Source organism: Pseudonaja textilis, chromosome 4 (assembly GCF_049901715.1).
Source record: "Pseudonaja textilis isolate UNSWEBS1 chromosome 4, rPseTex1.2, whole genome shotgun sequence".
NCBI lineage: Eukaryota > Metazoa > Chordata > Lepidosauria > Squamata > Elapidae > Pseudonaja > Pseudonaja textilis.
This window is the reverse complement of record NC_141993.1, coordinates 37796346-37810062: the sequence shown is the minus strand read 5'-3', so window position 1 is coordinate 37810062 and position 13717 is coordinate 37796346. Positions and strand designations below refer to the sequence as shown.

At 35.3% G+C, this 13717-nt stretch overlaps 1 protein-coding gene across 3 annotated transcripts in view; it reads left to right on the top strand.

Moving 5' to 3' along the window:
- Nucleotides 1–13717, top strand: part of PLPP4 (phospholipid phosphatase 4) — a 122954-nt gene that overhangs the window by 93616 nt on the left and 15621 nt on the right. For all 3 annotated transcript variants that reach the window (XM_087932641.1, XM_087932642.1, XM_087932643.1), the window contains exon 6: nucleotides 12726–12896. In XM_087932641.1, the coding sequence (XP_087788767.1) occupies nucleotides 12726–12896 (171 nt within the window). The remainder of the gene's footprint in view (nucleotides 1–12725; nucleotides 12897–13717) is intronic.

The following is a 13717-nucleotide window of genomic DNA, read 5'->3' as shown; positions in this document are numbered from 1 at the left end:
AGCATCAACCTGACAATGTTCCTATCACTTGTCAGCCTCACCAACAACTGCCATCATGGTGCCATTGTACTATTGCCTCTCACAGTCAATAATTTTTTACTTCAACAGCTATTAGAAAGTAGTTGATACTTAATGTTTTGCAATGCCTAAGCATGGGATACTATACCAAGTGTATGTGCATGTTAGTTTATTTCTGCCATTGGCAAATTAATACAATGTTTAGTGCAGTATAAGAACAGAAAAAGGCCTTTAAGGAGAACAAATGGCTTTGGTCCTTTATTCTTTTAATGAAGAGGCAGACTAAATAATTAGAAGACCACTGATTTTTCTTGGAAATTGAAGACTATTTATTTAAGTATTTTTATTAAGCATATTTAATCATTTACACCACATTTCCAATCTTTACAGCGCCTCAGTAGTAGTATCATTCATAATTACATGCAGGTGAAACTCGAAAAATTAGAATATTGTGCAAAAGTTCATTTATTGCAGTAATGCAACTTAAAAGGTGAAACTAATATATGAGATAGACTCATTACATGCAAAGCAAGATAGTTCAAGCCATGATTTGTCATGTGATGATTATGGCTTACAGCTCATAAAAACCCCAAATCCACAATTGCAGAAAATTAGAATTTTACATGCAATCAATAAAACAAGGATTATACATAGAACAATATTGGACCTCTGAAAACTATAAGCATGCATATTTACTTGGTACTTGCTTTGGGCCCCTTTTGCAGCAATTACTGCCTCAATGTGGCGTGGCATGGAAGCTATCAGACTGTGGCACTGCTGAGGTTTTATGGAAGACCAGGATGCTTCAATAGCGGCCTTCAGCTCTTCTGCATTGTTCGGTCTCATGTCTCTCATCTTTCTCTTGGCAATGCCCCCATAGATTCAGGTCAGGTGAGTTTTCTGGCCAATCAAGCACAGTAATCCCATGGTCATTGAACCAGGTTTTGGTGCTTTTGGCAGTGTGGGCAGGTGCCAAATCCTGCTGGAAAATGAAGTCAGCATTCCCATAAAGCTCATCTGCTGTGTTGACCCTGGACTTAAAGAAGCACAGTGGACCAATACCAGCAGATGACTTCGCTCCCTGAATCAACACAGTCTGTGGAAACTTCACACTGGACTTCAAGCATCTTGCTGTGTGTGCCTCTCCATTCTTCCTCTAGACTCTGGGTCCTTGGTTTCCAAATGAGATGCAAAAATTACTCTCATCAGAAAAGATAACCTTGGACACTAAGCAACAGACCAGGTCTGTTTTTCTTTAGCCCAGGTAAGACACTTCTGACGTTTGTTTGTCAGGAATGGCTTGAAAAGAAGAATATGACATTTGAAGCCCATGTCCAGGATCCGTCTGTGTGTGGTAGCTCTTGATGCACTGACTCCAGCCTCAGTCCACTCCTTGTGAAAGTCCCCAACACTTTTGAATGGCCTTTTCCTGACGCTCCTCTCTAGGCTGCGGTCATCCCTGCTGCTTGTGCACCTTTTTCTTCCACACTTTTCCCTTCCACATAACTTTGTATTAATATGCTTTGATATAGCACTTTAGGAACATCCAACTTTGTTTGCAATTACCTTTTGAGGGTGTCAATGATGGTTTTCTGCACAACTGTCAGGTCAGCAGTCTTTCCTATGATTGTGATTCCTACTGAACCAGACTGAGGGACCATTTAAAGGTTCAGGAACCCTTTGCAGGTGTTATGGCTTAATCAGCTGATTAGAGTGGGACACTTTGAACCTAGAATATTGAACCTTTTCATAATATTCTAATTTTCTGAGATTGTGGATTTGGGGTTTTCATAAGCTGTAAGCCATAATCATCTCAATTATGACACATCACAGCTTGAACTATCTTGCTTTGCATGTAATGAGTCTATCTCATGTATTGGGTTTACCTTTTAAGTTGCATTACTGAAATAAATGAACTTTTGCACGATATTCTAATTTTTCGAGTTTCACCTGTATTTGGGAACATTTTTGCTAATCTTCCTTGGGATAAATGCCAACGATAAAACATTTTATATAAATTTTCTTTATATGTTGCCGACATTGTTAATTTATAATTTTCCCTCCACAATTTCCCCAGTATTCTAATTCAATATTGTAGCCAAAGTTTTTTGCCCAATTATCATAGTTTCCTTGACCATTTCTTCTTCCATTTTAAATCTCAGGAAGTAATTATATGCTTTAGTTATCATTTTTTCCTCAGTCACCTGAATTATTTTATCAAGCTTTTCTTGTTCTGTATAGAAGCTATATTTTTCTAAATTCTTTTATATCTCACCTGTATTTCCAGGTACAACCACCAAACTATCTCTATTCCTTGATGTTTCAACTCTTGTTTTGATTTTAATTCCCCTTGATCATCTAATAACCTTTTATACCTTACTATTTAAATCTAGTACATTGGGGTATATCACTGCCTCCATGCTTGATAACCAGGTTGGTATTTTCATATAGTGGCTTGTCTTAATTTTCTCCCAAACATAAAGGAGTGCATCTCTCACTAGGTGTCTCTGGAAGTATGTAAAAAAGTTTATTTTTCCATTTCCAAATGAATGCATGACAGCCTAATTGCAAGTCATGACCCTCTATTGTCAATATTCTTTTATTTTTAAAATTTTATCCACGTCATGGCTGCTGCTTGGTGGCATAATTCCCAATTGGGGAGTCCAAAGCCTCCCTTATTTCTACTATCTTGTAATAATTTTAAATTTATTTGGGGCTTTTTCCCTAGCCAAACTTTATTATTATTTTATTCAATTCTTCAAAAAAAATCTTTTCTAATTTTGTTGGTACTGTTTGGAAAAGAAATAAAACTTTTGGTAATGTATTCATTTTAATTGTAGCAATTTGGAAATTGAGGCTGTTTAAAACATTCACCTTTAATGAAAAGACACTTACTTCAGGAACATAAATATATTTATCTCATTCTTATTCCCATTCTTCATTATTCTATTGAATTTATTTATTTATGACCATTATGGAATACATAATCACCATGAATAAAATAAGTATAAAAGTAATAGCATATTAAATTACAGGGTTTAATTTATCTTCTGAAAATGTACAGTTGTCTTATATTACAGATCTTAATATTTTGAACAATAACATGTCCCCCCAAAATAATGTAATTTTTTTTGTCAAAATGTCAAAAGCTTAAATCAATTTGCACTATTTTCCCATTTTAAAGAAAGGGCCCTGATTGTAGCAAATGATTTCAGAGATCACTTGTTTTGTCTTGTGTCCCAATTAGGAACGAAGAAGAAAGGTATTCACTTTGGATTTAATTTAGACTTACCCAGTTCATACTTCCTGTATGTGTATGTGTGTACACACACATACACATCAGTTTGAAAGCTGCATGGAAGTGGAATGGAAATATACCAACAGATAAAGATATATTTATATATGAATAGTAGTGAAGAGGGTGATAAGAAGTAAAGAAAAATAATAACATTTACTTAAGGAACTTCTATATGAAGAAATAAATTTCCAGTAATACCTGAATGCCACGAGAACAGACAGTTCAAGGAGAATTGGGAATATATATTCCCAGTCTGAAGTCTTTCCTATTCTTCCCTGTGGCCTTTTTTTCCCCAGTAAATATTGTTTGCTCAATATATGCAATTTGGAAACAATCTTGTTCAATCTTCTCCATAAGTTGACAAATGATAACAAATACGCAGGATGTACTTGATGTTCAATCTCTTTTGGATTTGCAAAACATTTTCCGCGTCATTCTGTCAGCCCTAGAATCTTTGTTTCTCTCCTCCTTACAAAAATTATTTAAAAAAAATATTTCAAAGAATCATTACTTTGTCTGTCCAGATTTTGTAAATTGCTTTTGATCTGGAAACTGACATCAATCATTGTGATGTCTGCCCTCTGCACTGCATTACAGAACAAAGGCAGCTCCTGTCAGAGTTGTTGACAGAATGCAAAACTCTTGTTCTTGGTCCCTTCTCATTTACCTGCCTTCTGTTTCTTTCAAGGAGAGAATTGTTTTATCTTCCTGAGGTAATGGACACATTTAGAAATGATGTGTTCCTGAAGAAAACCTGCATCTGGTTGTCTGTATGAAGTAAAGCTACTGTAGTAGTTCTGTGTAGACACACAGCAGTTGTTTGGGCAGGTAGCATAATAAATAAAAATAGTGTTAGAGGACAGAGAGGAACAATCGACATGCTGATTTTGTTGGCTGTGCTGACTGACAGGAACCAGTGCTGAGATAAAGCATGTTAGGCATGTAATATGTAGTATATCTCAACATATTAAATATTTAGTAGTCAATCAATCCATCACTATTTTGATTAATGACCAGTATAGTCATTATATTGTATACAATAGTATATATTGTATGCTATAGTATACAAAACAAGTAAGTTCATAAGTAAAAGAGAAGGACCAAATATAAAACACAGGTGATAGTCTGTAATACAGTGCTTTATTATCACTTGTTGGCAGAATATTATTTGTCTAAAATTAATCAAAATGTTATTTATCTCCTAATAACATTTTTACCATAAAACTAAAAGGGTAAGCTAGAAGTAAACTAAAACAAAGTAAAATAAAGCACTGTTTGTCTATACCTATACAATATTTAGTATTGTTCAAACATTAGGCACAATTGTACTATGTAAATATAAATTTAGTACACAAAGTTTAATTTTTATTCTAGGAGTAGCTTCAGTCTAATAAGTCAGGGAACACTTTGAAGGTGAGAAGATACAAAATAACAGGCTTCAGAATAGCATTATTAATCCCACAAGGTGTCCTTTTCCTGATCAGATGTTCCAGTGTGTTGAAAGTGGAAAAAGTAGTATAGAACCAAGTCTTATTTTGTGGAGAAAGACTATATTTCCCAATCTCTATTACATTGTGCTACATTTAAAGAGTATATTAAATACATACCGATACATACTTCTAGTGAATAGCAATTAAACCAAGTGGATTTAATAAATAATGCAGTATTAACGGGGTATTTTCACAATATAGATTTAGACAATGGGGAACATTCATGTTCTGGCTTTAAAAAAAAATCTTTGGCTAACACTTCATGCAGTCACTGTAGTAATAAAGAACCCTATTCTGGATAGCTGCATGACTGGGAAAATCAATATTATAATAAATATTTTATAAGAAAGAATTGGCTTGGGGAAAAAATATATTAGTTTCATAGCTACAAGTCACAGTAGTGTTCTCTCAGTAGGTATTTTGTGCGGAGTAGAAGTGCCATGTACTATAACTTCTTACAGAAAGAAACACCCTTCTGTTATATTGAAAATATTATCCATTAATAATTATATGATTATCTGTTGGTTAGCCTTTAATGTGTCAAAGATTTTTTGTTGCTCCAGTCTGATCATATGTTTTCTTTATAAATTTATCAATTTCTACAAACTCTGGTAGCAACTGTTAATACGAAGAAGATGGATGTATTATATTGATTGCTGGACTTGGACTTAACTTTCATGAGAGGAATGCACGATTAGAAGTTAACATATGCTTCACTTCTAGTCTTCATGAACTAAAGTGTCTTGCCTGTTACGATTAAACAAATCACAATAACTCTTTTTGAATAATTTATGAAACACATATGCAGGAAGTAGCTGTGTTCTGTGTATCTCACAGATAGAAAGCTTGCATTCCAAAAACTTTCTTTTGTGTCTTCTAGAGGTACTTTGATTAGGGATCCTGAATATTATTTTGAGGAAATATATTATAATTCTCTGAAATGTAATTCCCTGAATTGTAATTGTACAATTCCCTGAATTGTAATATATGCCCTACAGTTGGCAGACTTCTTTTAAAAAATCAAGAAATTCTCAAAGTGAGAAGAAAAGTAGATAAATGGTATCAACATGCCATGACCAAATATGATGAGTTACATAATAGTATCAGAGGGCAGGATGTAAATACATAAATATGTCATTTATGTTATGATATCACCATTATAACATAGCCCTGGTGGCACAGTGGTTAGAATGCAAACTAACGCTGCTGTTTATCAGGAGTTCAATCCTGAATGGCTCAAGGTTGACTCAGCCTTCCATCCTTCTGAGATCACTAAAATGAGGACTCAGATTGTTGGGGGCAGTATGCTGACTCTAAACCGATTAGAGAGGACTGTGAATCAATCTGTAAGTCTAAGTGCTATTACTATTGCTATTGCTATACTTGGCCATTTTGCTGTAACCACTGCTGGCAAAATTCACCACCTCCATTCAAGAAAATCCTTGTTCTGTGAATTACCCAATCTGTGGGTACTAATAAAAAATTTAAATAGGATTACTTGGCCATCAAAAAGTTTCCTATCCCTGATGTAGGTGGACTCACCAACCTCTGCAAAGAGCCACAAGGAGAACATTTTTGCACATGCCATTTAGATAAGGAGAAGTTTCTCTAGGAGCCAGAATCTGGTTTGCATAGGGCTTTCACAGTCTCTTACTTTGCACAGGGCTTTCCCACTTAGAACTGAACACATTAAATGGTCATATTGAAATTTATACTAGGATTTTATTTACATTTTGTTAAATCTAAATTAAAAGCATGCACCAGTTTCTGGTGAAATTATTTCATTTCATTTATGTCTTCCTAAATACAACCCACTTAATTCTGAATTTTACATGTTAAGGAATCCAGGAAGATTCAGATGGACAGATTCAGATTAGGACTTCTGGCAACATGCATGTGTGTACATGCATTTCTTTCACTAAATTGTTGCTATAAATGCTGTACTCTCTATAAGGCACAATGGGTTATTCCAGGCCTGCAGAAAAAGGTTCTGCTTCCTGGCATCAACTGTATTTGTCTTATCCCTTTAAATGTGGATCATCTAGCCTCATATCTAGACATTACTAATCTTTGACATAACTTGTAGCTTCAAACAACTTAACAAATAAAATTCAAAACTGTGAGTTAATTTGCTGTGCTACATAATGAGTTATTTTAATCATTGATCTGTGGAATAATCTACAGTGGCCTTTTTCTCATAACACCAAGGTAGACATAATGGTTTGCAAATTACAGCAGCTGGTTTTACACAACAGGCTAAGACCAGTCAATCAAACTTCTTTGCAGGTCATAGACCCAAGCCTAATTAAAGAAGAAAAGAGTACAGCTTGTAATATAAATTACAGTGTAACATGCATAAGAAAAAGAAGTGTAATATGCATAAGAAAAAGACTTGAGGCCATGCATAGCCTACTGTCAACAGGAGAAACATTCTGCAGGCTACAAATATAAACTTTGCAATAACTAGCATTATCTTGGAATTGTTATTTTCCAAAAAAGAACCTCACATAGAATTCATCTTTCTGACCTGGAATTGGCCTAAAGAAGAGATCTTCTTTATTGGGTAATGTTACTAAATCATAACTTTGGTGATTCAGTATTCCCAGCTTTGCAGGACAAGCCTTGCAGCATAGGGGGATTTACACCCCAATACCACTGATATTTAACCCCAATACTGAAACAACCTTCAGAAGTTTGTTATTTGTAAGTTGTACCAGATATAACGCTGACTTAAAATTAAATTGGCTATGCCCTAAACATGCTACGGCAAAAACAACTGCAACTCAGGCAATATTTTTGGACTAAGACTGGAAAGATTAAGCCTTAATCCTTCCCAATAAATATTTTAAGAAATTAGTTCTTGGTCAACTCAACGCATGTTGTGGAAAAGAACTGTATCATTTGGACTCCCCACTGCAGATGCTATCTTCACAGGTTTTCTTAAAATTTATTCCAGGGTGAGGAAAAAAAAAAGCTACCCAAGCATGGTCCTAAGATTCCTGAGCCAAGACCACCTTGATAGTTTTAACTTAATATTAATAAAATTCATCCTATTTTGTTTCAAATTCCTTTCCACAAGAGAGTTTCCCACTAAACATTGAAGTCTAACACAAAAGGGTTTATATGTCCTGTGGATTAGCTAATTTGTGTCCTGTTCATATTATCTTTTGTGTTTGTTGAAAGGGAAAAAAGAAGCACATCTTGTACTTTATAAAACCTCCAGAGAGGACATTTTTTGGAAAAGTTAAAGCTCAAGGAAGTTCCGTACTTATAATTGACTTCCTTGAAGTGCAGCATGGGGACATTCATAATTAACTTTTTAAAAAATGAAATGATTTATTCATTTTATTTCCTTCCAAAAGCCAATTTAGTTTATTACAATGACTTTAAATCACTTTTCTCATATCAGAATTTGCCCTTTGGGCATATGCTCTTGACATGGTGATCACACATATACTCTTGCACACAACAAAACATTCCTATTTCTTCTTCTAAGAAAAATGAAGAATTTATTTTTATTCTATTATCATTGGTGAAGCAACAATACTCTGTATTGTTTCTAAAAAGGCCAGAAAAATTCTGAAGCTGGGAAGAAAAACCTTCATGGCTTTTTATGAATTACTATACATGAATAAGTTAATGGGAAATGGTTATGACCTCTGCTATAAGAGAAAAATAAACAAGCTCATGAACACTTTTGCACATTAGAAGAGATCTTCTTATAAGTCTGCCATAACAGGTTCAGGATGTGTGATTAATGAAAATATGCCTGGATTCTTCTTTTATTTTGTTCTTTCCAATATTATTTTCTGTGTGTTTTAAAAATGTCTCCAGATCAGTAGGTTCTATAGATTTTGATGTCTGCTTCCTAATATTAACAATTTTAAACACAAGATAAAATCTCCCTCGAATTGAGTTCAACTTTTGATAACAACAGGAGTGCATCTCCCTTGTTGATTTCTTGGCAGAAATCAGCAAGTAATTACACCAGAAATAATTTGCCACTGTTTTCTTCTTGCTTCCCCCCTCGCTTTTCATTCTAGTCTGCAGCCCTGCAACTTAATAAATGGATGCAGTCTTTCTTAACCTTTTTTGAATCAGCATGGGCAGTTAACTTGCATAGGTACTATACTTACAATGTATAGCTTATATTTACATTACAGTTATATTTTTTTACCTCTGACATAACTTTATTTTTAGTGTAACCAGTCTGAACTGGTTACACTAATGTTGTTTAATAATTCCTGCAAAAATTAAGAATGTCAGTGGTGTCTAATTGTTATGGCCATTTGTAGTCTGGAAGAATCTATTAAGGCATTTTATGTCGGGGGGAAAAAACCCTAATGCATTTATTTTTACATTCCCAGGTTCTAGCCTTTCTCCAACAACCATTTTGTTTGGTAGAACTGACCAGAAAAATGATGACTAGCCATGATTATTTTAGCCGTCTCGTATAGAAGGACACCAGGTTGTAAAAAGACCCAAATTGGATCTGCCAATTCTTTCCCTGTGTCAAATGGACACCTGTTGATGCTTTACAAAAGAAAACATAAAGCTAGAAATGCTTTGCAGTTTTATCTATGTGGGAAAAGGGATCAGTACATCAGAAGTACTGGATAGTTAACTGCAAGATTTATGTACTTTGGACATACTTATGAGTCACTCTCAGGAGAATAGACTTATCTATTGAGGTTTATGCTTCTGACTTGGTTAAAAAGTAAAGTATAAACGTTGTTGTTTTAAAGAACTTCCTGAAATAAACTGAGTCAGAAGCAAGGACTTTGAGTAAACCCATTCACTAAACAGTTTGTTATTATGGTACAGATTTTCTTTGGCTGAATAATATGCTTCATTGTCACTTATAACTACTTCACACAGGGAACTCCATTCAGAGCATCCTTTATGAAATATATTTTTAAATTAGGTATCTATATAAATGCTCTAAAGTGAGCCAAGATTTTGAGATTGGAATCTTGAAGGCAAGTCCCATGGAAGGCTCCTGTTCCAGGACTCTTTTGGTATTATCAGAGAAGGCTTAAGCAACATGTTACTCATAAATCATCAACTTGTCAGTAGGCATGGTCCTTGATGCCCTTCAAATACCAAATTTTAAATGAAAGTAAAGGTATTATTTCACCTTTGCCTCCCCTCTAGAACAACATTCCCCAAAGGATCTATATGTCTTCCCCTCATTTGTACTCTATGTGTTCTGTACAAACTTGGCTGTGCTTTCCAGACCTGGGGTTATAATGGTTGCTGAACTGTCAGTTTTGGGGGTGCTGTGTTGTGTTATTCTAGATATTCCTTTTTATTTTATTGTTTATAATTTTTAAAATGTAAGCATGCTAGAGTCATTTGGTTTTTAGTGACCTCTAAATGTTATATACAATGGTGTGTGTGTGTGCATGTGCGCATGCAAATACACAAACACACATACCATATTAACTGTCTATTCTCTCTTTCATTTGGGATCTTTATATTTCTGCTATTCCTTTGAAATAGTGTTCTATCTAAGATTAGATCAGCACCAACTCTGAGGGTGTTAATAAAAACTGTCAAGATCTTATTTATAGAAGACTTTGGGGAACCAGGAGAAAGGTTTCCCTCTTTCATGATGTGAGTATCATTTGGAGTATAATGCTACTTAGTGTGAGTGATAGTTATTTTATTTTTCTACTGAATGGTAGAGTTATTATAGAGTTGGGCAGCCTTATACATTTCTAAAATGATTTGAGACGGACAGAGATAGCTAGCTAGCTAGCTAGCTAGTGATAGATAGATAGATAGATAGATAGATAGATAGATAGATAGATAGATAGATAGATAGATATATAAGCTAAATATTATTTTAAAGTTTGGATGCACTGGAGTGCATGCCTATGAGTATCCACCTATGTTTTATGGGCATGCCTAGAAAATCAAATAGATACTTCAGCCTATTGCATGTTTGGAAGCAATCATTAACCCCTAATAATAACTAAAATAATCTGGAGGAAAATATTCACCTCAGTCTGCATTTGGATAGATGGCTGCTGTGACACACCATAACTGCTGTGGCAGTAATTCACTAAACATTATTTTCCTTCAAGAATGTTCTTTTGTCTGACATCTGCTCACCAAACCCTGGTGAAAACCTTACTTCTACACAGTTAATTGGAATTCATTTATGACAGAGTTTACAAGGTCCCTGATGAAAGTAATGTAACGTATGCTCTACAGCAGGGGTGTCAGACTCAAACTTAAGGTGTGCTTAAATCCGGCCTCTAGGGCCCACCTGGAAATATCAAAGGATCAGCCCATGGTGTCTCTGGCAGCTAAAACAGGCCATGGGCATATCCCCTGCAACTCGTTTTCACCCTCCATGGCCTCCTGCAGCACTCTGCCAGCCAAAAACTGGCCAAAAATGAGCTAAAAAGTGGGCCCAAACAGGCCGAAAATGGGCAGGAAAACGGGTCCAAAGGAGGCTGAAAAATGAGCCCCAAACAGGCAGAAAATCAGGTCACATGGCCCATTTTCAGCCAGTAGAGTGCTGCAGGAGGCCATGGAGGGCAAAAACGAGGCACAGGGGGTCTTTGTGCTGGAAGTCCATGCCCTGTTTTGACCAGCAGGGTGCTGCAGGGGACATTTGTCCTTCCCCACATCTCCTGCCGCCGGCCCACAGAGGAAAACTACAATGCTGATCCGGCCTTGAAGAAATCCAGTTTGACACACTTCTCTATGAGGTCATTACCAATAATCTACCAGCTGTAATTCTGCATTGATGTTATTTTTTTAACAGATAATATCTGGCATATCTCATGGAAAATGAAAATTGTTGGCTGTTTTAAGGCTAATATTTTAAATGTCTCTGGGAATTCTCAATCTTATTTCAGTAATGTTTTAGTGAATGCAGCAAACTGTAAATTACAATCAGAAGAAATAGTATTGGGGTTAAATATCAATAGATTTCTAAATCTGAGTTGGTTAACAAATGCATTTCCTGTGCTAGTTATTAATCTCCATATGTATTCATCAATATGTATTCTCTGCCTTGTTCCCCAAACAACATATCTTAGCATATATGTGTATATGTATACATGGGTACTACACTAAATTATCAAGCAAATTAATGTTTGAGAAAATATGACTGGACAATCTTAGTTCCAGATCAATTAACTCTCTGCAGCATAAGTTTGAAATTATAGATATTGTAACATGTACTTATTCTGTGTTCTAGTAGAAGATCATAGCATCTTTTGCACATATAGCAGGACAAACATCCCTGTTTATCACTGATTAGTTGTAGACCATTTTTTTAAAAAAAGATTCCTGTCATCTCCCTTTCAGAAATGGGATTTGTGATTGTTGCTGTTTCTAACTGCCTCCCCAGCACAGTTATGAGTAGAATATTTTGTAACATAATTAAATCACAGCTGCATCATGGTTAAATCCAATATTGGTCACAGGAGGATCCAATTATAATTTAATATAGCATATGAGTTTCATCTCACTTCTTTGCTTTTCTTGCAAACGAATAATCTATTTTTTCATTATTAAAAATCAAAAGCAGTTCTTTGGTAATTGCACACAATAGCTTGCAGGCTTTGGGTTGCAAAATGACAATATAATCTGAAATGGTGTTATTTGCAATGTGTTAAAGAAATGAAGTGGGCCAGCATTAAGAGCTAAACTTGAACTGAATGTGATTTTTTTTAAAAAAATTAAATTACAGGAGAGCAAAATAGAGCTCATGTCTTTTCATTTCAGGTCAAAGTTATAGAGAAATGTCTAGATAGAATATCTAGTTAATGGCATAGAATAATTGCTCATGTCATTTGTAAAGCTTGTTTTCTACAACAATGAGATATGTTCTCTGGCATTGTGGCATTCTGCTATGCTACTTTACCTCCTGGTTCCCTGTTCTCTTCTTTCTTTGGCAGTTGCATTTTCAGGCCTTGGCTTTACCACTTTCTACTTGGCTGGCAAGCTGCACTGCTTCACGGAAAATGGTCGTGGGAAAAGCTGGCGGCTCTGTGCAGCAATTCTACCTCTGTATTGTGCCATGATGATTGCTCTATCACGCATGTGCGATTACAAGCATCACTGGCAAGGTGAGTCCTGGTAATTCCTGCCTTCTCTTAATTGTCCTTGATCTTTCTGGAATATGATTTAATCAGGTGGTGAGGAACAAGATCAAACGTGACTTGGTTTAGCATGGGAGAACTGCTTTATGTGTCCTGAAAATTGCTAATTAAATAACTGAAAGACTTTGAGATAAGATAAAAATATAATGAAATGCTGTTGTGGAACTACTTTTGTTCTTTTCTATAGATAGGTAGAGTTTAACACAGCATAACTTTTTGTGAAAGTAGGTTTTCACTCTGTGCAATGGGGCTTATGCCAGATAACAGGATTGTTAGACAAAGAGATTCAGGTTGCTTCTTCTAATCCATGAAGACAATGAACCTTTAAAAGAGATAACTTAGCCTCTCATTTTCTTTTCTTTTGAATGATCTTTTGAGCTTTCTTTAACCATGTTGGGAAAAGGTTCTTGGATTTATGTTAGGGCATGTGGTGGTTTATCAAGTCAAATTCGATTCACTGAATAGAAGTCACCTAACATAACATGTCCTTCAGATGTATTTAAATTGTAAGTCCCTGAATTCCAGGCTAGCATGGGCATTGTAGTCTTAACACAACTGCAGAATCAAGTTAAGAAGAGCTATTAAAAGATATTGAACAGCTAATGTGAGTTATAGGAAGAATATTAAGCATTTCTAACTACTTTTGTATTAGGTTTCACTGCAGATAACTATACATTGTCTAGCAGCTTCAAGCTTTACTTGCATATTACAGAGATTGGTAAATATATATTCTTGAATAAATTGTGGTAGTTATGGCCCAGAGATATGTGGGGCCATAGCATCAGAAT